Raw genomic sequence first — 27,845 nt, 5'->3', positions numbered from 1 at the left:
TCCCCATCTACAGTTATAAATTACACTGGAAGTTTTTATTTCATCTCTGTAAACCCACTGGATATACTGCTGCAATGCAAACTCCAACACTGTGGGCCAGCCAGGCTTTATCTTTCCTGGATCTTGGAATAGTCTTGTCAACATTATAAAGAGAAAGGTGTTCCTGAAATACTATTGTGAGGTTGACCCAGCAATAGGATTTTAACAGTGAGGAGGCTGACCAAGTTGATGGATTTTTGTTGCCAAAGTTAGGCTTTTTATTTGGAAGGTGAATAATTAATATTGCCAACCACTGTACAAGTACTTACAAAAACAAATAAACAGCACGATGACCAATAAAAATCTAACGAAAACCCTGGCTTCACTCATGCCTGCACCAGGGAGCCTGCAAACCTTGCACTGTCAAGTCTCTGTCTGGCAAACAACGCAATGACAGGGTTTAACTACCAATGCCAATAATGCACCAGCCAATGGGAGACTGCCATTTCACACCATGTTCAATTAACATCACAAGGCAAGCCTTACAATACACACATGTTCAGATGATAAAGACATTTATATATACCAGCACACGTATCAATAACTGTGCTAAACTATGCTCACGGCATTAACTATACTCTGGGGATATAAACTACGTCCGCTATACCTGTAACCTGTATATACCATGCGTTCGAACGCACCCACTATTCGCCTGTAAAAATCAGATCAGGAAACAAGACTCAACTCTCTTCAATAAACAAGGAAATACAAGGTAAGCCTTTACATTTCTACAGCTTTACCTCTACGTTTCAGATGATAAACATGTTCACATCATAGTTGGAACTATTGATCGTTACATACATGTTTAGACAGGGAGACGCACAACAAACTCTCATACATGTCTCCTCTCGTTTGCAGGTGATCAACAATCAAGACATCGAAATACATCGCTAATCCCACATTATATTCAATAAATACCTCATAAACAGCTCCATAAACATTGTCTGGTTATTCATAATCAGGCCTAACTTTAGCTTAGGTGACAGAGATGATAGGACGATGTCACAGATATCATTCACATTATTACCAGGAAGTGAAACTGATCATTAAATAGAACAGCAGAAGAAAATACTTCTATGTTTAGACCTCACTATAAATGTGTTAATTAGTTTGTTATGAATTAATTAGGTAATGGCCTGGTAATAACTATTTAATCTGCCTCTACCATCAGTCCTATTAGCCAACGTACAATCATTGGATAACAAAATAGACTAACTAATATCACGTATATCCTACCGACAGGACATTAAAAAGTGTAAATTCTCTGGATTTATGTTGTTTTCAAGACAACTGGGAACTCTGAAAAAAACAAGGTTGGATCATGACGTCAGTGATCTTCAGGTCGGAGCTCTAGTAAGAGGCCAGAGTTCCCGACTTGGAATTCCGAGTTGGATGACCATTCAAAACGTATTTTCCAACTCGTTTTTTTCTGAGTTCCCAGTTGTCTTGAACTCACTGAAGTCTGAGATTTCCCAGTTCCGAGTTTAAAGTTGTTTTGAATGTGGCAGAAGTCATGCTGGATTGACAGCATGGCCAATGTTGAATGTTTATCCTTTTAAGCTTGGAAAAGAGACCCTTAAACTCAGACATGGACCAAACACCCACTCCACTGAATAGCAGGCTAGTGATTGCTTTGCAAAGCTTGCAGTTAGCCACTGATTCCTTCCGAACCACTCATTGTTGAATTTGCGATTTCCAACTTGTGTAATGTTTATGCCCAATGGCTGATGAGCACCAATACGTTTTATCTATAATTTATCTTCATAACTTCTCTTCATATGACAAGGATTGAAAAGGATTTGCAAGGAGATTGTCGACTTGATTTTTGATGATGACTGCTAGCTTGCTAGCTAATATTTTTGAAGTATGATGTTGACATGATCAGTCCAATAAAAGCTATGGTAGATATAACGTTATTTGATGTCATTTTATCTGTTGCCAATGACCTTGAGCCTTCTTGGATGGGCACTTCTAATGTAACTCTATGGCAGCACCCAATGGGCTTGTATTTTCGAGCTCTCCCTGTAGATTTTGTGGTGATGTAGTGTCCCCATGAGTGACAGAACACTGAGCCAATCCCGGCGCAAATAGAGAACATTACCAACCCCTACGCTCCGTATTTTCCGCAGGCTGCCCCACCACCACAGAAAGCACTGAGCTAGGCTGAAACACCTGCATTTTGGAGCTGCCTTACTCAAGAAAGCAAAAAAGAGACCATGTTTGTATGTGGCTTTATTAACTAAATTATTAAAATATATATATATACATTGTTTGCAAACTGATATGTGACACGTATTAACGGCAAAATAACATGTTTAGCTCTGCCCCACCTGCCCTGAATGATGGGTCGCCACTGGATATGGAGCTTTCGGAAACAGGAAATGGCACCCTATTCCCTATAGTACACTACTTCTGACCAGAACCCTATGGGCCCTGGTCAAAAGAAGTGCACTAAATAGGGAATAGGGTGTCGTTTCGGCCTCCCCCATAGAAAGAGTTAGGCGGACTTTGTAGACTTTACTCTAGGATAGATTTATTTAGCCTGATCTCAAAACTCAAAATGATGAAAAATAATTAATGGGCAGATCAGATCTGTATATTAATAGAAATGTTTCAGTTCTCTATTCCCAGGACAGAAATAACTCTCTCTCTCTTCAACACACCAGAAGAGGAGTCGAAATTGGTTTGATATTATGCAAAGAAAAATAATAAAGTTCGGTTCTCAGAAATAGGCCTATAAATATTGAAAGGCGCAGAGAAAATATTAGCTATAGACCAGGGATCATCAACTAGATTCAGCCGCGGGCTGATTTCTCCTTGAGCGGATGGTCAGGGGGCCAGAACATAATTACAAATAATTTGTAGACTGCAAATTGACCGCAAGAAGCCCAAACAGATACCATATTTGACTAAAACATAATCATTTCAAACCTTGCTTACATTTGTATACAATCACATATCTCTCTCTATTATGCATGGGAAAACTTTAGAACAGATTTCCAAAATTAAAATCACTTGGAGCTGATTTCCTGGTGTTTTTACAGTCTTTTATGTCCAACATTCTTTTTTTTATAACTAAAAAACTAATATTTATACATGTTTTTGATCAGAAAACTGTTATATACTGTATAATGTGACAGACGTCAGGACTATAGACTGTATATTGTGAAAGATGGCAGGACTATATACTGTATATTGTGCCAGATGGCAGGACTATATACTGTATATTGTGCCAGACGGCAGGACTATAGACTGTATATTGTGACAGACGGCAGGACTATATACTGTATATTGTGACAGACGGCAGGACTATAGACTGTATATTGTGACAGACGGCAGGACTATATACTGTATATTGTGACAGACGGCAGGACTATATACTGTATATTGTGACAGACGGCAGGGCTACGCAGGTTGTCTCTCCACCAACAGATGGCGCTAACATACAGTACTTCTGTAACGTTCTCTCATCGTGTTTCAGATTGTGTTAACATACTTCTGTAAAGTTTTCTCATATGTAGTGTTTACAATTCTAGTATATAATCCATTACTCATAACTCATTCAATATGCTCATTCCCAATTAGCCTACAATAATGCATATGTGTAGGTTATTAGGCTATTGTAGGCTAGTTTACACATGTGTATTCACCATTGAAAGTGCATTTAGTCAGTGAGATATTAGGAAATACGATTTAAAATGTTTTGACGCATGTTTTGTGTTTAAACCCCCAAAAAAATACGCTTCCGAAGCCGAGCAAACAATGCGCACCTGGCATGCTGCATGGACCGCACAGGAGAGAGAGGGACAGGCAGCAGTCTACTAGGCGGACACCTCCAAAGTCACAACTGTCCCAACATTGGGACATTCCTTTACACGGGTCGCCCTCTGAATGAAACCAAGCATGCCTGGTAATGTTTGTCAAAGGGTGGTAATAATTTATGTAATACGGGTGTAATAAGGTATTATGCACTTAAATTACGTTATTGTAGGCTACACATGTCATTTGAACTTCAGCACAGCTCTCGGCAGTGTTCTGTTTGAATAGAAATGTCATTTGCTTAGTGGGATTGCCCTTCGAGTTTGCTCCACCCAAAGAGGATATGGGCTGTTGGAGCAGGGACTAGGCTATGTTGCCAAAAAAAGAGATGTGAGCTGAAGTTGCTGAACTATTGAAAAGCCATGCTGAGAAGTTCGGGGGTAAAGTCCTATGTGAGTTTTAATCACATGGCATTTTAAGAATGCTCCAAAGATGGCGGTAGCTACAGTAATTTCGGGGAACAGAGTACAAAAAAGTGGATTTTTGGAGGTTTTGGTGAGGGACCGATGGCACAAAGTTTTGGCCAACTTGAACGAAGAAGCCCTAACGCTGAGTTGCGAGGATCTGGGAGAGAATGAGAACCTAAACGGCATCACCAATGGATCTTACCGGAGCAACGCAACTCACCCGGATCACACGAACAGTCCGAAAACTGCGGTGAGGACAGCTTTCACGGATTTACAGGAGCAAGTGCCAGAGGCGATCGCTAACAGAAAAAGATGCGTGAAAGTAATAAAGCAAGAGGTAGGGGGACTCGGCATCAGCATAAAAGGAGGAAAAGAGAATAAAATGCCGATACTTATTAGTAAGATCTTCAAAGGTCTGGCTGCGGATCAAACCCAAGCCTTGTATGTCGGGGACGCGATTCTGTCGGTGAACGGTGTGAACCTGCGAGACGCTACGCATGACGAGGCGGTGCAGGGGCTGAAACGAGCCGGGAGAGAAGTGACGCTAGAAGGTAAGAACAGAACGGGACCAACTGTCGTTCGATACATTCTTTCTTGGTGAAGGATGGGGGGCCGGTGGCATCCTCAAACCTATGTGCAGGCTGCCAGCGGAATTACGCACATTAATATGTGTGCTCTCAAACACATGAGTGATCAACCTCTGTCAACTGGGCACACGAACATAAATATTTGTTTTTGCAATTTTCTAAATACTTTCAATATTATTAATTTCCATGTCGGCTCTATGCCTGGAATGCCCTTTTCCTGGGCAAATGATGCCCATTTCAAACTCCAAAATAGTGTTTACAATTCTAAAAACTGGCAATAATAGATATTAACTGAGAAATTATCTTATGTACATTACCAGTCAAAAGTTTGGACACACCTACTCATTCCAGGGTTTTTCTTTATTTTTTACTATTTTCTTCTTCATTGTAGAATAATAGTGAAGACATCAAAACTATGAAATAATCAAAAAAGTGTTAAACAAATTCTTCAAAGTAGCCACACTTTGCCTTGATGACAGCTTTGCACACTCTCAACCAGCTTCATGAGGTAGTCACCTGGAATGCATTTCAATTAACAGGTGTGCCTTGTTAAAAGTTAATTTGTGGAATTTCTTTCCTTCTTAAGTTGTTTTCGGACAAGGTTGGGTTGGTATACAGAAAATAGCCCTATTTGGTAAAAGACCAAGTCCATATTATGGCAAGAACAGCTCAATTAAGCAAAGATAAATGACAGTCCATCATTACTTCAAGACATGAAGGTCAATCTGGAACATTTCAAGAACTTTGAAAGTTTCTTCAAGTGCAGTCGCAAAAACCATCAAGCGCCATGATGAAACTGGCTCTGATGAGGACCGCCACAAGAAAGGAAGACCCAGAGTTACCTCTGCTGCAGAGGATAAGTTCATTAGAGTTACCAGCCTCAGAAATTGCAGCCCAAATAAATGCTTCACAGAGTTCAAGTAACAGACACATCTCAACATCAACTGTTCAGAGGAGACTGCGTGAATCAGGCCTTCATGGTCGAATTGCTGCAAAGAAACCACTACTAAAGGACACCAATAAGAAGAAGAGACTTGCTTGGGCCAAGAAACACGAGCAATGGACTGGTGGAAACTGTCCTTGTCGATGAGTCCAAATTTGAGATTTTTGGTTCAAACCGCTGTATCTTTGTGAGATGCAGAGTAGGGGGAATGGATGATCTCCGCATGTGTGGTTCCCACCGTGAAGCACGGAGGAGGAGGTGTGATGGTGCTTTGCTGGTGAAACTATCAGTGATTTATTTAGAATTCAAGGCACACTTAACCAGCATGGCTACCACAGCATTCTGCAGCGATACGCCATCCCATCTGGTTTGCGCTTAGTGGGACTATCATTTATTTTTCAACAGGACAATGACCCAACACACCTCCAGGCTGTGTAAGGGCTATTTTACCAAGAAGGAGAGTGATGGAGTGCTGCATCAGATGACCTGGCCTCCACAATCACCCGACCTCAACCCAATTGAGATGGTTTGGGATGAGTTGGACCGCAGAGTGAAGGAAAAGCAGTCAACAAGTGCTCAGCATATGTGGGAACTCCTTCAAGACTATTGGAAAAGCATTCCAGGTGAAGCTGGTTGAGAGAATGCCAAGAGTGTGCAAAGCTGTCATCAAGGCAAAGGGTGGCTACTTTGAAGAATCTAAAATTTAAAATATATTTTGATTTGTTTTACACCTTTTTGGTTACTACATGATTCCATATGTGTTATTTCATAGTTTTGATATCTTCACTATTATTCTACAATGTAGAAAATTGTAAAAATAAAGAAAAACCCTTGAATGAGTAGGTGTGTCCAAACTTTTGACTGGTACTGTAGTTTCTTGCAATAGCCCTCTGTGAGATTTTGTCAACGAACAAGGAATGAGCAGGGTCAGCTATACCATAAGGACCTCTTATTCATGTTCTCATTACATGTAGTGCAACAAGACCATTGGTCTGTAAATCTGATAGATTTAAACAAACAATATTGGAATCACCATGGTAACAACCAACTGTCAGCTCCATCTGCCTGATAGATTACGATAGAATATGAATTTTGAATGAAGTAAAACATCAACTCCATCACAGTGCTGAAAGATCTGATAGAATGATTATGTTTTTATTGGATATTTTTTAAATGAATCATTTTCCATATTTTACAAACGTTTGTTTTGAACTTTTACTTTTAGAGGCAAAAAATATGTCTGTTTTGAGTATTTGTCGTCAACTCCGTAAGTGGCTTGTCAACTCGACCACTGATGGCTAACCCCATTAAGATCAATTTATTTTGTAAATAGCATTTAATAGTGCTATAAAACAGAACAAAAATTATTTTAATTTATCAAAAGGGTTTTATTTAGTTCTCCATAGACTTTAGTTACATTTTCACCTACTAAAATAAAAATGTTCAATAGGCCTATCAGCAACTTCAACTGTTTACGTAATAAGGAAATATGTCCTTGTTCCTTGTCAATAAATATTTAGGTGACTCCCTCTCCATGTTGCGAAATCGAATACTTTGAATTTCTGAGGAAATCTTTATCATCCAACCTTGGACACCAATTGGGAATCGTGCATCACAGGACTGGGAGTGTAATATCAAGTTTTGCCAAAAACTATACAGGCTTACACACATTTCTCTGCAGTCCTATGGGTGAAACACACATGTCCAGAAGGAGAATCAAAGAAACAACCTCTACCTCACTATGTAACCAGACAACATAAAACTGTCTGTTGCCTTGTATAAACAGCCTGACCTTCCCCTGAGAGAGCAGGGTTATTACACACACACACACACACACACACACACACACACACACACACACACACACACACACACACACACACACACACACACACACACACACACACACACACACACACACACACACACACACACACACACACACACACACACACACAAACAGAGAGAGAGAGAGAGAGAGAGAGAGATCAGGGTTATTACAGTTCTAGCAGAAGGAAGCAGGATCCCAGCAAGGCAGAGCAGACTTCTGCTGTAATGATAAGCTCAAAGACAGTACGGGGTTGGAGTCAGAGGAGGCTGGTGGGCTGGTGGGATTATTGGAACAGTATCAAACATATGGAAACCATATGTTTGGCTCCATTCCATTTATTCCATTCCAGCCATTACAATGAGCCTTTCCTCCACAGCTCCTCCCACCAGCCTCCTCTGGTTGGAATGCATAGTCAGCTTCTCTCTCAGTTGAAGCCTCACTACACCAGAGGACTCCCATGTTTCAGCTTCTTGCTCAGTTGAAGCCTCACTACACCAGAGGACTCCCATGTTTCAGCTTCTCTCTCAGTTGAAGCCTCACTACACCAGAGGACTCACATGTTTCAGCTTCTCTCTCAGTTGAAGCCTCACTACACCAGAGGACTCCCATGTTTCAGCTTCTCTCTCAGTTGAAGCCTCACTACACCAGAGGACTCCCATGTTTCATCTTCTCTCTCAGTTGAAGCCTCACTACACCAGAGGACTCCCATGTTTCAGCTTCTCTCTCAGTTGAAGCCTCACTACACCAGAGGACTTCAATGTTTTAGCTTCTCTCTCAGTTGAAGCCTCACTACACCGGAGGACTCCCATGTTTCAGCTTCTCTCTCAGTTGAAGCCTCACTACACCAGAGGACTCCCATGTTTCATCTTCTCTCTCAGTTGAAGCCTCACTACACCAGAGGACTCCCATGTTTCAGCTTCTCTCTCAGTTGAAGCCTCACTACACCAGAGGACTCCCATGTTTCAGCTTCTCTCTCAGTTGAAGCCTGACTACACCACTGCGGAGCAGAGCCAGTAGGGAAGGACAAACGGTTTGTTACATTACAATGATATCATTTTCTATAAAAGCTACATTATTTGTATTGCACACAAACACATGTACCCCCACACACACACTGTTATATCCTGTGTAATACACTGGTTGTAAACAACCGTGCTAGTCTCCAGTAACTCAGTGACCTCTCATTGAGCCTCTACTGTCTACTGCTTGGCTGTCATCACATTCACCTCTGTGTGTGTGTGTGTGTGTGTGTGTGTGTGTGTGTTATCAGCAGGCAGTCTAGACTACAACGCTCTCTGCAAGTTGACTGGTTGTTGTGTCTTCAGAGAAGCTCTCATCACTACACCAGCTGTTAGTAGTAGTGAGGCCACACACACACACACACACACACACACACACACACACACACACACACACACACACACACACACACACACACACACACACACACACACACACACACACAAGCTATGATGACAGAGTGAATCATGCCATCTACTCATAGCCTAGTACAGTTTAGAATACAGTTTTCTCAACACTCCTATCCACTCTGTGAATTTACTGTTTGATTAATTTACTTTGACGTTTCCTGAATGAATTATTTGAACATCCTCCTTTAACTTGTTTCCATAAGCTACAGTACAGACTCCCCTACTGTTTGTTCTTATAGATTACGTTCAGGCTAAGTTATGTTATGAACACACTCACTCTCACTGTGATATTGTCTAATATTTCTGCTAAAGTTCATACAAACTGTAGTCCATTTAACCGGGCATTCAAGTACCTGTTCTTGCTTTGATAACATCATACATTTCAGGCGGCACAGGGAAAGTGATACCTTGTAGACCTCTCTGTATTCTGTAAAGGTATTTTGTTCTGTAGCAGTATCTACCTGCCCATTCAGTGGAGGTAAAAAGAGCTCCATTCTTATTCTGCAATTAAAGTCTCATAAAAGGGCCCTTTTTGTTTCCTGGCCGTGTAATTCATCCAGAAGTTACTCACGCCTATTAGCCATTTTCTTCTCTGAGCTCAATAAGAGCAGCTAACAAAGCTCCCCATTCTGTACCTATGTAATGAATGTAACTAGCTCTAATGGCTGTGTCTAGTTAACAGGGTGGCAACACAAAGACTAGGTTATTATTACACCTGACAATAGGGCAGATAGATTCAACGTTATTTCAGAATTCAGAGGGATGCTGGCTATTATAATGGCTTCCATTATATGGATAATAACTGAAGAAATGAATTGCACCTAACCATTAGGCTGAGATTCTCTAAATGAATTGGGGTTTCTACCAGATGTGTTTCTATGGTGACATTTTTTCATTCAGAAAGGTCATTCGGCCTGTTTCTATGAGCAAGCAGTTCAGCAAGCAGTTCATAGGACAGAGTTCATAGGCCGGAGTAAAGACACACTGCCCAAACCATGGGCTCCCGAGTGGCGCAGGGGTCAAGGCACTGCATCTCAGTGCTAGAGGCGTCACTACAGACCATGGTTTGATTCCAGGCTGTATCACAATCTGGTCGTGATTGGGAGTCCCATAGGGCGGCGCACAATTGGCCTAGCGTCGTCCGGGTTTGGCCAGCGTAGGCTGTCATTGTAAATAAGAATTTGTTCTTAACTGACTTGCCTAGTTAAATAAATAAAAAACAACATGCATGTGGTCGATGAGTAAGAACGCGGCCAAACCATGATACATTATCCTCTCATGCTATATTTTGCGAATACATTAATTACCAAAAAGGAAAATCTTGCTAGTTAATTATTCAGATTCAGTTTGAGCTCATGTCTTTTGTAGCAAAAACAATCCCCACAGGAAGTACAGACTCCCGAGGCATAGCAGTAATCATAAACATATGAACCCTGCCTGCTTTTATTTTCCCCTCTACTAAAATGGAACATTTCTATTTTGAAACAGAGTTGAGAACACACAGGTATACTGTAGATTCTAGTGATTCTGATCACTAGAGAACTTTTCATCATACTTACACGTCACTGTCATTGACTCATTCAGTTTTCAGGATATTGGTTTAGTTGAGTTTCTCAATGTGTTGACACACAGACACAGGTGTGTTATCTTATTGCAAAGCTGCTTTAAGTAGTGGTGGAGAAGCGGAGAAGCAGCCACCACAGTGACGTTAGTGACAGTAAAGAAAAGAGTCAAACCAGGAAGGAAAAAAGCAGTGAAAGAGGGAAAGGTAAACGAGAGAGGAATACTCAGAGTTCTGTGTATGACCTCACGCTCAAAGCATCCCGCTGGCGCCTGAACTAATGACACCAGAACTACAACAAAAGCATGACGATGAGATGAAAGGGGTTCAGCAAGGATTCCCGTAAGATTACTTCATACCCTGCAGTTGCAGAGGTAGGCCTATTTTCTTTGTCAGATCTGTCTGTCAGCTTCTATGCATAATGATAGTCTTAAACTTCTGTTAGATAGTGATACCTTTCTTTACCTGTCTTACTTATTCACCTTGGTTCTTTAAAGAACAGGGCCTGTACTCGTGTTTCAGTGGAGGCTGCTGAGGGGAGGACGGCTCATAATAATGTCCGGAACGGAGTTGATGGAATGGCATCAAACACATGGAAACCATGTGTTTGATGTATTTGATACCATTACTCTAATCCCGCTCCAGTCGTTACCACGAGCCCGTCCTCCCCAATTAAGGTGCCACCAACCTACTGTGTCGTGTTTGTTCACCTTTGGAGTACATCTTTGTCATATTATCCTCTGAAACCTTCCCTTGGATTGATGTAATACGAACAGTGATAACCAGATCTGTTTGTCAGCTGATATGTTTAGAGCTCCATAGACCTATTATATATAAGATATTGCCACTTCTCCTTAGACATTGATGTAATGCAGTCAGACAGATCACTGTTGGTGTAAGCGGATACCTGCTTTTTTGCACTGAGTAAATGGTTGACATCAGTGTTATTCACATGGCCCTGTAATTTAAAAAAGGTCTCCATACAGTCTGATACAGTGTGTTTATAGCAGGGTAATACTAGCTATGTTATTCATGTCTACTGTGACTCATGATCTATGCTGTGGATTTAACGTGATTCCCAGATTGTGTGTATGAAACTGTGAAGCCACCAAACGACCAATGAATCCCATGTCCCAGAGCTGCGGTCTAAAGTAGAATTAGGTCTTGTGTGGTATGGAATACTTCTAATTGCTCTAAGCTCTCAGCTGTTGGCCAGGTTCACATCCACAGTTCGGAGCGATCCATCTAATCCTCTCAAACAATGCCGACCAACGTTTTCCCATGGAGGTGTAATATCTTTGAGTTCACAGAAAGTGTTAAACTGGGTACAAGGTATAATGAATGGATATTACAGAATGGATTAACACTTATAATAGAACTGGACCACTAATAGAACTGGACCATTAATATAACTGGACCACTAATATAACTGGACCACTAATATAACTGGACCACTAATAGAACTGGACCATTAATAGAACTGGACCATTAATAGAACTGGACCACTAATAGAACTGGACCACTAATAGAACTGGACCACTAATAGAACTGGACCACTAATAGAAATGGACCACTACCGGCCTGGTACACATTGTGGGGGTTACAGCAGGGTCACTTTATGAGTCTGCATGTCAATCTCCTCTATAAGATACTAGCTAGCTCTACTGAAGTTACATTGGCAAGGACTCTTAGCACTATCCTCACCAAAATGACAGCAGTAAATGCATGACCTCTCTACCAATGAAAGCGTAGTAAATCATTACTTTCTCTTGTTGGTCCAGGGAAGTACATGCGGGAAGCAACCCCTAAACAGGTTGTGAAAAAGCTTACTGTCACGACTTCCTCTGAAGCTGCCTCCTCTTCTTGTTCGGGCAGGCTTCGGCGTTCGTCGTCACCGGCCTTCTAGTCACTGCCGCTCCTCATCTCATCATTCCATTTGTTTTGTCTTGTTTATTACACACACCTGGTTCATATCCCCTCATCAGTACCTGTATAAGTATTCCTTCTGCCCCCATGTCTTTGTGTGTGATTGTTTCATGTGGAGGTGATGATAGCTCAGTGGAGCTTTATGTATTGTATCACCGGGTTATTCACCCGTGTGTTTTTGTTTTCTCCAGTGTGCCATTATAACGCAATGTAGTGTTTTACTCATTGCTGCGAACCGCTGTATTGGCTGAATAAACCATTTATTATGTGATTCTCCCTCCTGCGTCTGACTTCGTCCAAATCACCCACTACAGAATCACACACCCAACAGCATGGAGTCAGCAGGAGCGCGAATGTGCCTGGAGTCGTGGAGCGGGTCCGGGGGCATTCCAACATGTTAGCCAGCTTGGGCGAAGCGATGGATCGGGTTCTCCAGGTCGTCCATCGCCTGGAGAGAAGAAGACCCGACCCTGCGGAACCAGCTGAGCGACCGGATCATTACTTTCTCTTGTTGGTCCAGTGAAGGACATGCGGGAAGCCACCCCCTAAACAGGTTGTGAAAAAAGCTTACTCATAATTGTCTTGTCTCTCATATTCTAGTGAAGTACATGCGGGAAGCCACCCCTATGTGAAGAAGGGTTCTCCGGTGTCAGAGATAGGCTGGGAGACGCCACCACCGGAGTCCCCGAGGCTGGGTAGCCCCCACTCTGACGTCCCCCTCACCCCCACCATGTCCCTACAGGGGGACAGGAGGTACATCCCCTTAAAGATGTGTTACATCACCAGGAGCATGACTACTCCAGACCCTGAAAACAGGTAAAAGGCTCCAGCATCATTCTGCATTACTATAATTCAGTCTTTCTCTGTATGTTATTTTCCACAGGGGCATAACGGCAGGGGGTGCAGAGCTAGGTGGGGAAACACAATTATAATTGATTGGATTTATATTGCTAGTGTTTTGCCAGATACAGTGCCTTCAGAAAGTATTCATACCCCTTGACTTATTTGACATTTTGTTGTGTTACAGCCTGAATTCAAAATGGATTCAATTGATTTTTTCCCCACCCCATCTACACACAATACCACATAATGACAAAGTGAAGACATGTTTTTAGCAAATGTATTGAAAATGAATTACAGAAATATCTAATTTACATCTGTAAGTCTCTAAGAGCTGTGTACACCAGGATTGTACAATATTTGCACATTATTCTTTTTTAAAGTCTTCAAGCTCTGTCAAATTGGTTGTTGATCATTGCTAGATAGCCATTTTCAAGTCTTGTTATAGATCTTCAAGTCTATTTAAGTCAAAACTGTAACTAGGCCACTCAGGAACATTCACTGTCTTCTTGGTAAGCAACTCCAGTGTATATTTGGCCTTGTGTTTTAGGTTATTGTCCTGCTGAAAGGTGAATTTGTCTCCCAGTGTCTGTTGGAAAGCAGACTGAACCAGGTTTTCCTCTCAGGATATTGCCTGACATTCCTTTACACGGGTCGCCCTCTGAATGAAACCAGCATGCCTGGTAATGTTTGTCAAAGGGTGGTAATAATTTATGTAATCGGGTGTAATAAGGTATTATGCACTTAAATTACGTTATTGTAGGCTACATGTCATTTGAACTTCAGCACAGCTCTCGGCAGTGTTCTGTTTGAATAGAAATGTCATTTGCTTAGTGGGATTGCCCTTCGAGTTTGCTCCACCCAAAGAGGATATGGGCTGTTGGAGCAGGGACTAGCTATGTTGCCAAAAAAGAGATGTGAGCTGAAGTTGCTGAACTATTGAAAAGCCATGCTGAGAAGTTCGGGGGTAAAGTCCTATGTGAGTTTTAATCATGGCATTTTAAGAATGCTCCAAAGATGGCGGTAGCTACAGTAATTTCGGGAACGAGTACAAAAAAGTGGATTTTTGGAGGTTTTGGTGAGGGACCGATGGCACAAAAGTTTTGGCCAACTTGAACGAAGAAGCCCTAACGCTGAGTTGCGAGGATCTGGGAGAGAATGAGAACCTAAACGGCATCACCAATGGATCTTACCGGAGCAACGCAACTCACCCGGATCACACGAACAGTCCGAAAACTGCGGTGAGGACAGCTTTCACGGATTTACAGGAGCAAGTGCCAGAGGCGATCGCTAACAGAAAAAGATGCGTGAAAGTAATAAAGCAAGAGGTAGGGGGACTCGGCATCAGCATAAAAGGAGGAAAAGAGAATAAAATGCCGATACTTATTAGTAAGATCTTCAAAGGTCTGGCTGCGGATCAAACCCAAGCCTTGTATGTCGGGGACGCGATTCTGTCGGTGAACGGTGTGAACCTGCGAGACGCTACGCATGACGAGGCGGTGCAGGGCTGAAACGAGCCGGGAGAGAAGTGACGCTAGAAGGTAAGAACAGAACGGGACCAACTGTCGTTCGATACATTCTTTCTTGGTGAAGGATGGGGGCCGGTGGCATCCTCAAACCTATGTGCAGGCTGCCAGCGGAAATTACGCACATTAATATGTGTGCTCTCAAACACATGAGTGATCAACCTCTGTCAACTGGGCACACGAACATAAATATTTGTTTTTGCAATTTTCTAAATACTTTCAATATTATTAATTTCCATGTCGGCTCTATGCCTGGAATGCCCTTTTCCTGGGCAAATGATGCCCATTTCAAACTCCAAAATAGTGTTTACAATTCTAAAAACTGGCAATAATAGATATTAACTGAGAAATTATCTTATGTACATTACCAGTCAAAAAGTTTGGACACACCTACTCATTCCAGGGTTTTTTCTTTATTTTTTACTATTTTCTTCTTCATTGTAGAATAATAGTGAAGACATCAAAACTATGAAATAATCAAAAAAGTGTTAAACAAATTCTTCAAAGTAGCCACACTTTGCCTTGATGACAGCTTGTACACTCTCAACCAGCTTCATGAGGTAGTCACCTGGAATGCATTTCAATTAACAGGTGTGCCTTGTTAAAAGTTAATTTGTGGAATTTCTTTCCTTCTTAAGTTGTTTTCGGACAAGGTTGGGTTGGTATACAGAAAATAGCCCTATTTGGTAAAAGACCAAGTCCATATTATGGCAAGAACAGCTCAATTAAGCAAAGATAAATGACAGTCCATCATTACTTCAAGACATGAAGGTCAATCTGGAACATTTCAAGAACTTTGAAAGTTTCTTCAAGTGCAGTCGCAAAAAACCATCAAGCGCCATGATGAAACTGGCTCTGATGAGGACCGCTACAAGAAAGGAAGACCCAGAGTTACCTCTGCTGCAGAGGATAAGTTCATTAGAGTTACCAGCCTCAGAAATTGCAGCCCAAATAAATGCTTCACAGAGTTCAAGTAACAGACACATCTCAACATCAACTGTTCAGAGGAGACTGCGTGAATCAGGCCTTCATGGTCGAATTGCTGCAAAGAAACCACTACTAAAGGACACCAATAAGAAGAAGAGACTTGCTTGGGCCAAGAAACACGAGCAATGGACTGGTGGAAACTGTCCTTGTCGATGAGTCCAAATTTGAGATTTTTGGTTCAAACCGCTGTATCTTTGTGAGATGCAGAGTAGGGGAATGGATGATCTCCGCATGTGTGGTTCCCACCGTGAAGCACGGAGGAGGAGGTGTGATGGTGCTTTGCTGGTGAAACTATCAGTGATTTATTTAGAATTCAAGGCACACTTAACCAGCATGGCTACCACAGCATTCTGCAGCGATACGCCATCCCATCTGGTTTGCGCTTAGTGGGACTATCATTTATTTTTCAACAGGACAATGACCCAACACACCTCCAGGCTGTGTAAGGGCTATTTTACCAAGAAGGAGAGTGATGGAGTGCTGCATCAGATGACCTGGCCTCCACAATCACCCGACCTCAACCCAATTGAGATGGTTTGGGATGAGTTGGACCGCAGAGTGAAGGAAAAGCAGTCAACAAGTGCTCAGCATATGTGGGAACTCCTTCAAGACTATTGGAAAAGCATTCCAGGTGAAGCTGGTTGAGAGAATGCCAAGAGTGTGCAAAGCTGTCATCAAGGCAAAGGGTGGCTACTTTGAAGAATCTAAAATTTAAAATATATTTTGATTTGTTTTACACCTTTTGGTTACTACATGATTCCATATGTGTTATTTCATAGTTTTGATATCTTCACTATTATTCTACAATGTAGAAAATTGTAAAAATAAAGAAAAACCCTTGAATGAGTAGGTGTGTCCAAACTTTTGACTGGTACTGTAGTTTCTTGCAATAGCCCTCTGTGAGATTTTGTCAACGAACAAGGAATGAGCAGGGTCAGCTATACCATAAGGACCTCTTATTCATGTTCTCATTACATGTAGTGCAACAAGACCATTGGTCTGTAAATCTGATAGATTTAAACAAACAATATTGGAATCACCATGGTAACAACCAACTGTCAGCTCCATCTGCCTGATAGATTACTGATAGAATATGAATTTTGAATGAAGTAAAACATCAACTCCATCACAGTGCTGAAAGATCTGATAGAATGATTATGTTTTTATTGGATATTTTTTAAATGAATCATTTTCCATATTTTACAAACGTTTGTTTTGAACTTTTACTTTTAGAGGCAAAAAATATGTCTGTTTTGAGTATTTGTCGTCAACTCCGTAAGTGGCTTGTCAACTCGACCACTGATGGCTAACCCCATTAAGATCAATTTATTTTGTAAATAGCATTTAATAGTGCTATAAAACAGAACAAAAATTATTTTAATTTATCAAAAGGGTTTTATTTAGTTCTCCATAGACTTTAGTTACATTTTCACCTACTAAAATAAAAATGTTCAATAGGCCTATCAGCAACTTCAACTGTTTACGGAATAAGGAAATATGTCCTTGTTCCTTGTCAATAAATATTTAGGTGACTCCCTCTCCATGTTGCGAAATCGAATACTTTGAATTTCTGAGGAAATCTTTATCATCCAACCTTGGACACCAATTGGGAATCGTGCATCACAGGACTGGGAGTGTAATATCAAGTTTTGCCAAAAACTATACAGGCTTACACACATTTCTCTGCAGTCCTATGGGTGAAACACACATGTCCAGAAGGAGAATCAAAGAAACAACCTCTACCTCACTATGTAACCAGACAACATAAAACTGTCTGTTGCCTTGTATAAACAGCCTGACCTTCCCCTGAGAGAGCAGGGTTATTACACACACACACACACACACACACACACACACACACACACACACACACACACACACACACACACACACACACACACACACACACACACACACACACACACACACACACACACACACACACACACACAAACAGAGAGAGAGAGAGAGAGAGAGAGATCAGGGTTATTACAGTTCTAGCAGAAGGAAGCAGGATCCCAGCAAGGCAGAGCAGACTTCTGCTGTAATGATAAGCTCAAAGACAGTACGGGGTTGGAGTCAGAGGAGGCTGGTGGGCTGGTGGGATTATTGGAACAGTATCAAACATATGGAAACCATATGTTTGGCTCCATTCCATTTATTCCATTCCAGCCATTACAATGAGCCTTTCCTCCACAGCTCCTCCCACCAGCCTCCTCTGGTTGGAATGCATAGTCAGCTTCTCTCTCAGTTGAAGCCTCACTACACCAGAGGACTCCCATGTTTCAGCTTCTTGCTCAGTTGAAGCCTCACTACACCAGAGGACTCCCATGTTTCAGCTTCTCTCTCAGTTGAAGCCTCACTACACCAGAGGACTCACATGTTTCAGCTTCTCTCTCAGTTGAAGCCTCACTACACCAGAGGACTCCCATGTTTCAGCTTCTCTCTCCAGTTGAAGCCTCACTACACCAGAGGACTCCCATGTTTCATCTTCTCTCTCAGTTGAAGCCTCACTACACCAGAGGACTCCCATGTTTCAGCTTCTCTCTCAGTTGAAGCCTCACTACACCAGAGGACTTCAATGTTTTAGCTTCTCTCTCAGTTGAAGCCTCACTACACCGGAGGACTCCCATGTTTCAGCTTCTCTCTCAGTTGAAGCCTCACTACACCAGAGGACTCCCATGTTTCATCTTCTCTCTCAGTTGAAGCCTCACTACACCAGAGGACTCCCATGTTTCAGCTTCTCTCTCAGTTGAAGCCTCACTACACCAGAGGACTCCCATGTTTCAGCTTCTCTCTCAGTTGAAGCCTGACTACACCACTGCGGAGCAGAGCCAGTAGGGAAGGACAAACGGTTTGTTACATTACAATGATATCATTTTCTATAAAAGCTACATTATTTGTATTGCACACAAACACATGTACCCCCACACACACACTGTTATATCCTGTGTAATACACTGGTTGTAAACAACCGTGCTAGTCTCCAGTAACTCAGTGACCTCTCATTGAGCCTCTACTGTCTACTGCTTGGCTGTCATCACATTCACCTCTGTGTGTGTGTGTGTGTGTGTGTGTGTGTGTGTGTGTGTGTTATCAGCAGGCAGTCTAGACTACAACGCTCTCTGCAAGTTGACTGGTTGTTGTGTCTTCAGAGAAGCTCTCATCACTACACCAGCTGTTAGTAGTAGTGAGGCCACACACACACACACACACACACACACACACACACACACACACACACACACACACACACACACACACACACACACACACACACACACACACACACACACAAGCTATGATGACAGAGTGAATCATGCCATCTACTCATAGCCTAGTACAGTTTAGAATACAGTTTTCTCAACACTCCTATCCACTCTGTGAATTTACTGTTTGATTAATTTACTTTGACGTTTCCTGAATGAATTATTTGAACATCCTCCTTTAACTTGTTTCCATAAGCTACAGTACAGACTCCCCTACTGTTTGTTCTTATAGATTACGTTCAGGCTAAGTTATGTTATGAACACACTCACTCTCACTGTGATATTGTCTAATATTTCTGCTAAAGTTCATACAAACTGTAGTCCATTTAACCGGGCATTCAAGTACCTGTTCTTGCTTTGATAACATCATACATTTCAGGCGGCACAGGGAAAGTGATACCTTGTAGACCTCTCTGTATTCTGTAAAAGGTATTTTGTTCTGTAGCAGTATCTACCTGCCCATTCAGTGGAGGTAAAAAGAGCTCCATTCTTATTCTGCAATTAAAGTCTCATAAAAGGGCCCTTTTTGTTTCCTGGCCGTGTAATTCATCCAGAAGTTACTCACGCCTATTAGCCATTTTCTTCTCTGAGCTCAATAAGAGCAGCTAACAAAGCTCCCCATTCTGTACCTATGTAATGAATGTAACTAGCTCTAATGGCTGTGTCTAGTTAACAGGGTGGCAACACAAAGACTAGGTTATTATTACACCTGACAATAGGGCAGATAGATTCAACGTTATTTCAGAATTCAGAGGGATGCTGGCTATTATAATGGCTTCCATTATATGGATAATAACTGAAGAAATGAATTGCACCTAACCATTAGGCTGAGATTCTCTAAATGAATTGGGGTTTCTACCAGATGTGTTTCTATGGTGACATTTTTTCATTCAGAAAGGTCATTCGGCCTGTTTCTATGAGCAAGCAGTTCAGCAAGCAGTTCATAGGACAGAGTTCATAGGCCGGAGTAAAGACACACTGCCCAAACCATGGGCTCCCGAGTGGCGCAGGGGTCTAAGGCACTGCATCTCAGTGCTAGAGGCGTCACTACAGACCATGGTTTGATTCCAGGCTGTATCACAATCTGGTCGTGATTGGGAGTCCCATAGGGCGGCGCACAATTGGCCTAGCGTCGTCCGGGTTTGGCCAGCGTAGGCTGTCATTGTAAATAAGAATTTGTTCTTAACTGACTTGCCTAGTTAAATAAATAAAAAACAACATGCATGTGGTCGATGAGTAAGAACGCGGCCAAACCATGATACATTATCCTCTCATGCTATATTTTGCGAATACATTAATTACCAAAAAGGAAAATCTTGCTAGTTAATTATTCAGATTCAGTTTGAGCTCATGTCTTTTGTAGCAAAAACAATCCCCACAGGAAGTACAGACTCCCGAGGCATAGCAGTAATCATAAACATATGAACCCTGCCTGCTTTTATTTTCCCCTCTACTAAAATGGAACATTTCTATTTTGAAACAGAGTTGAGAACACACAGGTATACTGTAGATTCTAGTGATTCTGATCACTAGAGAACTTTTCATCATACTTACACGTCACTGTCATTGACTCATTCAGTTTTCAGGATATTGGTTTAGTTGAGTTTCTCAATGTGTTGACACACAGACACAGGTGTGTTATCTTATTGCAAAGCTGCTTTAAGTAGTGGTGGAGAAGCGGAGAAGCAGCCACCACAGTGACGTTAGTGACAGTAAAGAAAAGAGTCAAACCAGGAAGGAAAAAGCAGTGAAAGAGGGAAAGGTAAACGAGAGAGGAATACTCAGAGTTCTGTGTATGACCTCACGCTCAAAGCATCCCGCTGGCGCCTGAACTAATGACACCAGAACTACAACAAAAGCATGACGATGAGATGAAAGGGGTTCAGCAAGGATTCCCCGTAAGATTACTTCATACCCTGCAGTTGCAGAGGTAGGCCTATTTTCTTTGTCAGATCTGTCTGTCAGCTTCTATGCATAATGATAGTCTTAAACTTCTGTTAGATAGTGATACCTTTCTTTACCTGTCTTACTTATTCACCTTGGTTCTTTAAAGAACAGGGCCTGTACTCGTGTTTCAGTGGAGGCTGCTGAGGGGAGGACGGCTCATAATAATGTCCGAACGGAGTTGATGGAATGGCATCAAACACATGGAAACCATGTGTTTGATGTATTTGATACCATTACTCTAATCCCGCTCCAGTCGTTACCACGAGCCCGTCCTCCCCAATTAAGGTGCCACCAACCTACTGTGTCGTGTTTGTTCACCTTTGGAGTACATCTTTGTCATATTATCCTCTGAAACCTTCCCTTGGATTGATGTAATACGAACAGTGATAACCAGATCTGTTTGTCAGCTGATATGTTTAGAGCTCCATAGACCTATTATATATAAGATATTGCCACTTCTCCTTAGACATTGATGTAATGCAGTCAGACAGATCACTGTTGGTGTAAGCGGATACCTGCTTTTTGCACTGAGTAAATGGTTGACATCAGTGTTATTCACATGGCCCTGTAATTTAAAAAAGGTCTCCATACAGTCTGATACAGTGTGTTTATAGCAGGGTAATACTAGCTATGTTATTCATGTCTACTGTGACTCATGATCTATGCTGTGGATTTAACGTGATTCCCAGATTGTGTGTATGAAACTGTGAAGCCACCAAACGACCAATGAATCCCATGTCCCAGAGCTGCGGTCTAAAGTAGAATTAGGTCTTGTGTGGTATGGAATACTTCTAATTGCTCTAAGCTCTCAGCTGTTGGCCAGGTTCACATCCACAGTTCGGAGCGATCCATCTAATCCTCTCAAACAATGCCGACCAACGTTTTCCCATGGAGGTGTAATATCTTTGAGTTCACAGAAAGTGTTAAACTGGGTACAAGGTATAATGAATGGATATTACAGAATGGATTAACACTTATAATAGAACTGGACCACTAATAGAACTGGACCATTAATATAACTGGACCACTAATATAACTGGACCACTAATATAACTGGACCACTAATAGAACTGGACCATTAATAGAACTGGACCATTAATAGAACTGGACCACTAATAGAACTGGACCACTAATAGAACTGGACCACTAATAGAACTGGACCACTAATAGAAATGGACCACTACCGGCCTGGTACACATTGTGGGGTTACAGCAGGGTCACTTTATGAGTCTGCATGTCAATCTCCTCTATAAGATACTAGCTAGCTCTACTGAAGTTACATTGGCAAGGACTCTTAGCACTATCCTCACCAAAATGACAGCAGTAAATGCATGACCTCTCTACCAATGAAAGCGTAGTAAATCATTACTTTCTCTTGTTGGTCCAGGGAAGTACATGCGGGAAGCAACCCCCTAAACAGGTTGTGAAAAAGCTTACTGTCACGACTTCCTCTGAAGCTGCCTCCTCTTCTTGTTCGGGCAGGCTTCGGCGTTCGTCGTCACCGGCCTTCTAGTCACTGCCGCTCCTCATCTCATCATTCCATTTGTTTTGTCTTGTTTATTACACACACCTGGTTCATATCCCCTCATCAGTACCTGTATAAGTATTCCTTCTGCCCCCATGTCTTTGTGTGTGATTGTTTCATGTGGAGGTGATGATAGCTCAGTGGAGCTTTATGTATTGTATCACCGGGTTATTCACCCGTGTGTTTTGTTTTCTCCAGTGTGCCATTATAACGCAATGTAGTGTTTTACTCATTGCTGCGAACCGCTGTATTGGCTGAATAAACCATTTATTATGTGATTCTCCCTCCTGCGTCTGACTTCGTCCAAATCACCCACTACAGAATCACACACCCAACAGCATGGAGTCAGCAGGAGCGGCGAATGTGCCTGGAGTCGTGGAGCGGGTCCGGGGGCATTCCAACATGTTAGCCAGCTTGGGCGAAGCGATGGATCGGGTTCTCCAGGTCGTCCATCGCCTGGAGAGAAGAAGACCCGACCCTGCGGAACCAGCTGAGCGACCGGATCATTACTTTCTCTTGTTGGTCCAGTGAAGGACATGCGGGAAGCCACCCCCTAAACAGGTTGTGAAAAAGCTTACTCATAATTGTCTTGTCTCTCATATTCTAGTGAAGTACATGCGGGAAGCCACCCCCTATGTGAAGAAGGGTTCTCCGGTGTCAGAGATAGGCTGGGAGACGCCACCACCGGAGTCCCCGAGGCTGGGTAGCCCCCACTCTGACGTCCCCCTCACCCCCACCATGTCCCTACAGGGGGACAGGAGGTACATCCCCTTAAAGATGTGTTACATCACCAGGAGCATGACTACTCCAGACCCTGAAAACAGGTAAAGGCTCCAGCATCATTCTGCATTACTATAATTCAGTCTTTCTCTGTATGTTATTTTCCACAGGGGCATAACGGCAGGGGGTGCAGAGCTAGGTGGGGAAACACAATTATAATTGATTGGATTTATATTGCTAGTGTTTTGCCAGATACAGTGCCTTCAGAAAGTATTCATACCCCTTGACTTATTTGACATTTTGTTGTGTTACAGCCTGAATTCAAAATGGATTCAATTGATTTTTTCCCCACCCCATCTACACACAATACCACATAATGACAAAGTGAAGACATGTTTTTAGCAAATGTATTGAAAATGAATTACAGAAATATCTAATTTACATCTGTAAGTCTCTAAGAGCTGTGTACACCAGGATTGTACAATATTTGCACATTATTCTTTTTTAAAGTCTTCAAGCTCTGTCAAATTGGTTGTTGATCATTGCTAGATAGCCATTTTCAAGTCTTGTTATAGATCTTCAAGTCTATTTAAGTCAAAACTGTAACTAGGCCACTCAGGAACATTCACTGTCTTCTTGGTAAGCAACTCCAGTGTATATTTGGCCTTGTGTTTTAGGTTATTGTCCTGCTGAAAGGTGAATTTGTCTCCCAGTGTCTGTTGGAAAGCAGACTGAACCAGGTTTTCCTCTAGGATATTGCCTGTGCTTAGCTCTATTCCGATGACAAGCATACCTATAACAGCAGCCACCACCATGCTTGAAAATATGTAGAGTGGTACCCATTAATGTGTTGTGTTGGATTTGCCCCAAACATAAAGCTTTGTATTCAGGACATAAAGTGAATTTCTTTGCCATATTTTTGGCTGTTTTACTTTAGTGCATTATTGCAAACAGGATGCATGTTTTGGAATATTTTTATTCTGTACAGGCTTCCTTCTTTTCACGCTGTCATTTAGGTTAGTATTGTGGAGTAGCTACAATGTTGTTGATCCATCCTCAGTTTCCTCCTATCACAGCTATTAAATTCTGTAACTGTTTTAAAGTCACCATTGGCCTTATGGTGAAATCCCTGACCGGTTTCCTTCATCTCCGGCAACTGAGTTAGGAAGGATGTCTGTGTCTTTGTAGTGACTGGGTGTGTTGATACACCATACAAAGTGTCATTAATAACTTCTCCATGCTCAAAGGGATATTCAATGTGTGCTTTTTTAAATTGTTTTGCGCATCTACCAATAGGTGCCCTTCTTTGCGAGGCATTGGAAAACCTCCTTGGTCTTTGTGGTTGAATCTAGTGTTTGAAATTCGACTGAGAGACCTTACAGATAATTGTGTGTGGGTTACAGAGATGAGGTAGTCGTTCAAAAAGCATCTTAAACACTATTATTGCACACAGTGAGTCCATGCAACTTATTATGTGACTTGTTAAGCACATTTTTACTCCTGAACATATTTAGGCTTGCCATAACAAAGGGGTTGAATACTTATTGACTCAAGACATTTCAGCTTTACATTTTCTAAATAATTTGTAAAAATGTCTAAAAACATAATTCCACTTTGATATTATGGGGTATTGTGTGTAGGCCAGTGACACAAAATATCAATTTAATCAATTTTGAATAAAGGCTGTAACACAACAAAATGTGGAAAAAGACAAGGGGTGTGAGAGGACTTTATGTTGGCACTGTAGTAAAAGCAATATCTTACATTGTGAGGGGTGAGGGACTCATCTCATCCACCCCCAATGTGTCTCCCACTATTTGTTTTTCCTGGAACAGTGTAACAGGGATGGTCGTCTCTGTGACAGTCAGAATTGATGAACTGCTACAGTTCTGCTACAGTAACTCAACTATCTGAGTGTTCAGAGTTTAAGAGATGCTTAACTTAATCAACCAATGTAGAGCAACGGTTCCTATCCTACACACACAGCTTACCTTATGTCCTCAGCTTTACCTTTACTTTAGGGATCAATTGATCATGCTCACCTTGTCTTTAGATAGGCCTGGTCTTTATACAGCCATTTAGATAGGCCTGGTCTTTGTACAGTCATTTAAATATGCGTGGTCTTTATACAGCCATTTAGATTTGCCTGGTCTTTATACAGTCATTTAGATATGCCTGATCTTTATACAGTCATTTACATAGGCCTGGTTTTTATACAGTCATTTAGATATGCCTGGTCTTTATACAGTCATTTAGATATGCCTGGTCTTTGTACAGTCATTTAAATATGCGTGGTCTTTATACAGCCATTTAGATTTGCCTGGTCTTTATACAGTCATTTAGATATGCCTGGTTTTTATACAGTCATTTAGATATGCCTGGTCTTTATACAGTCATTTAGATATGCCTGGTCTTTATACAGTCATTTAGATATGCCTGGTATTTATACAGTCATTTAGATATGACACACAAACAATATCACTCAATACAAACAAATGCTAGGTTGTGATAGTGTGTTAGATGAACCTCTGTTTTTAATGATTTACTTCTGAGGTGTCTTGGGACTGACTGGGTAAAACATTCACTACTTTGATGGTTATTGTCATGTTTGTTACTGTCGTTCTACTGCAACACTGAGAACAGAGGTAAGACCTTTGTGCTGTGGCATAGAAATATAATTACTAGAAGGGGAAAGGCCCTCAGAGCCATGGCAATTTGACTAGAAAGGGAATTGTCCCGCCGTTCTATTAATTCTATGTCTATGCTCTGTGGTCTGTGAGATTAACAACACTATGAACAGGAAATCAGTCACTGAGGGGTTAGACCACAACTAAGCTACTTAATGAAGAGCCAAATACTGCTCACATTACTTTTACTGGAGCCATACAGTGCATTCAGAAAGTATTCAGACCCCTTTTTTCCACATTTTGTTACGTTACAGCCTTATTCTAAAATGGATTATATACATTTTTGGATGGGGAGCGTCGCTGCACAGCTGTTTTTAGGTCTCTCCAGAGATGTAAATCACTAAAAACCGAGGTTAATCTAACACACTAACGAAGCCTAGCATTTGTTTGTAGTGTGTGATATTTACTGGAGTCACTACGATGTTTTGGCCCTCTATTAAGTACTTTAATCGTTTCAGCACGTTGCTCACAACAACAGGCTATCCTTCAGTTACTTTCGAGTTACTTACTGGAAGCTACCTGCTACCACATAAACACACACATGCTGGTATCTGAGTTTCTCTTGACGTGTGCTGCAGGCTTGTTGTAGCTGACTGGTAGAGAGGAGCAGAGCTTTCGTCACTAGTGGAAATTTAAACAGCTGTTACGTGAGAGACGTCCACACTACCCAGCCAGGAGAGGAGAGTTTCCTCCCTCCTCAGACAGATTTACTGCATATTTCTCTCTCTCTCTCTCGCTCTCCCCCCAAGTCTGTGTTTGATGTGGAGACCTCTCCTGTTTATTCTAGGGCTGTAAATAGACTAGGCTTAATATTGACTGATTTAGTATTAACTTAGGATGTCATAGAGAGTAAAACAGGATGCTAAAGTGTAACAAATGTAAATACACAAACATGGTATTTTTAGGATTCAGCCAGGAGAGTTTTTGCATGCCTATTTTAGCTTGAGATATTTGCCTTTTCCGGGCAGTTTTTTTCTGGAGTAGAAAGCACTTTGTCAGTGGAAAACGAACAGGCAGACAGACCATCATTGACCAGGAAAGGCATTGAAACGTTCGACACACAGTGAGTCCGCCTTCTAAATCCAGCCTAGGCTTCTTTAACGGCCCTGTAGTTAGTGTCTCATGTTGGAGAGATGACCTGGCTGGACGTGGATGGGCCTTGAACGGGGAGAACTCACTTGGGTTCAAATACTATTTGAAATCTTTCAAATACTTTAGATGTGCTTGATTGAGCTTGTAAGTGGAATGGAACCAAAAGAATAGTTGCAAAACTGCAAAGCCCACCCATCTGGCACTCCAGGCAGACTAAAGCAAACGCTCAAAGTATATGAAATGATTCCGAATAGTATTTGAACCCAACAGGTCTTGGGGAGAGCTTGTGCCTCTTTCCAGGAACCTCTCTGTCCGTCTGTCTCTAACTAATGAAAACACTTCAGCTCCCTCCATATGACATCTGGCTTCTGTTTCTCCTCAATCAAGTCTCTGGTTTCTATTTTGAACTGCGGTGGGGGACTGGGGACTGGGGGATTGGGGAGAGGGAGCACCTGCAGTTGATCTAGTGGTTTGTGAAATCATGATAACAGGGTCTCCCACTGTCTCTGATTAATGACAGGTAGATTTATCCACAATGGTCATTGTTGTTAGCTGAATGTATTTATAATATACTTTGCTAATGTTTCCAATACAAAAGGCTTGAAATTTACTGCACATCCCACAAGAGACAAACCGAACCATATCAACCCATGATGAGTAAGCAGGTCTGGAAATACATACCCACTGTACACAGTGCTAGGTACATCAA

At 41.8% G+C, this 27,845-nt stretch overlaps 1 protein-coding gene across 2 annotated transcripts in view; it reads left to right on the top strand.

Annotated features, from left to right (window-relative positions):
- The first annotated feature begins 4,050 nt into the window (after positions 1-4,050).
- LOC121586077 (beta-1-syntrophin-like) overlaps positions 4,051-27,845 on the top strand; it is a 44,740-nt gene continuing 20,945 nt past the window's right edge. Inside the window, exons 1-2 of one of the 2 annotated variants that reach the window (XM_041902534.2) lie at positions 4,051-4,816; positions 23,245-23,461. In XM_041902534.2, coding sequence (XP_041758468.1) covers positions 4,291-4,816; positions 23,245-23,461 — 743 coding nt within the window. In that variant the 5' untranslated portion in view covers positions 4,051-4,290. The remainder of the gene's footprint in view (positions 4,817-23,244; positions 23,462-27,845) is intronic. The other variant, XM_041902533.2, reaches the window with a different exon arrangement.

The sequence above is a fragment of the Coregonus clupeaformis genome, chromosome 17 (assembly GCF_020615455.1).
Source record: "Coregonus clupeaformis isolate EN_2021a chromosome 17, ASM2061545v1, whole genome shotgun sequence".
Taxonomy (NCBI): Eukaryota; Metazoa; Chordata; class Actinopteri; order Salmoniformes; family Salmonidae; genus Coregonus; species Coregonus clupeaformis.
The sequence above is the reverse complement of the archived record's forward strand: the minus strand, read 5'-3'. Positions and strand labels throughout refer to the sequence as shown.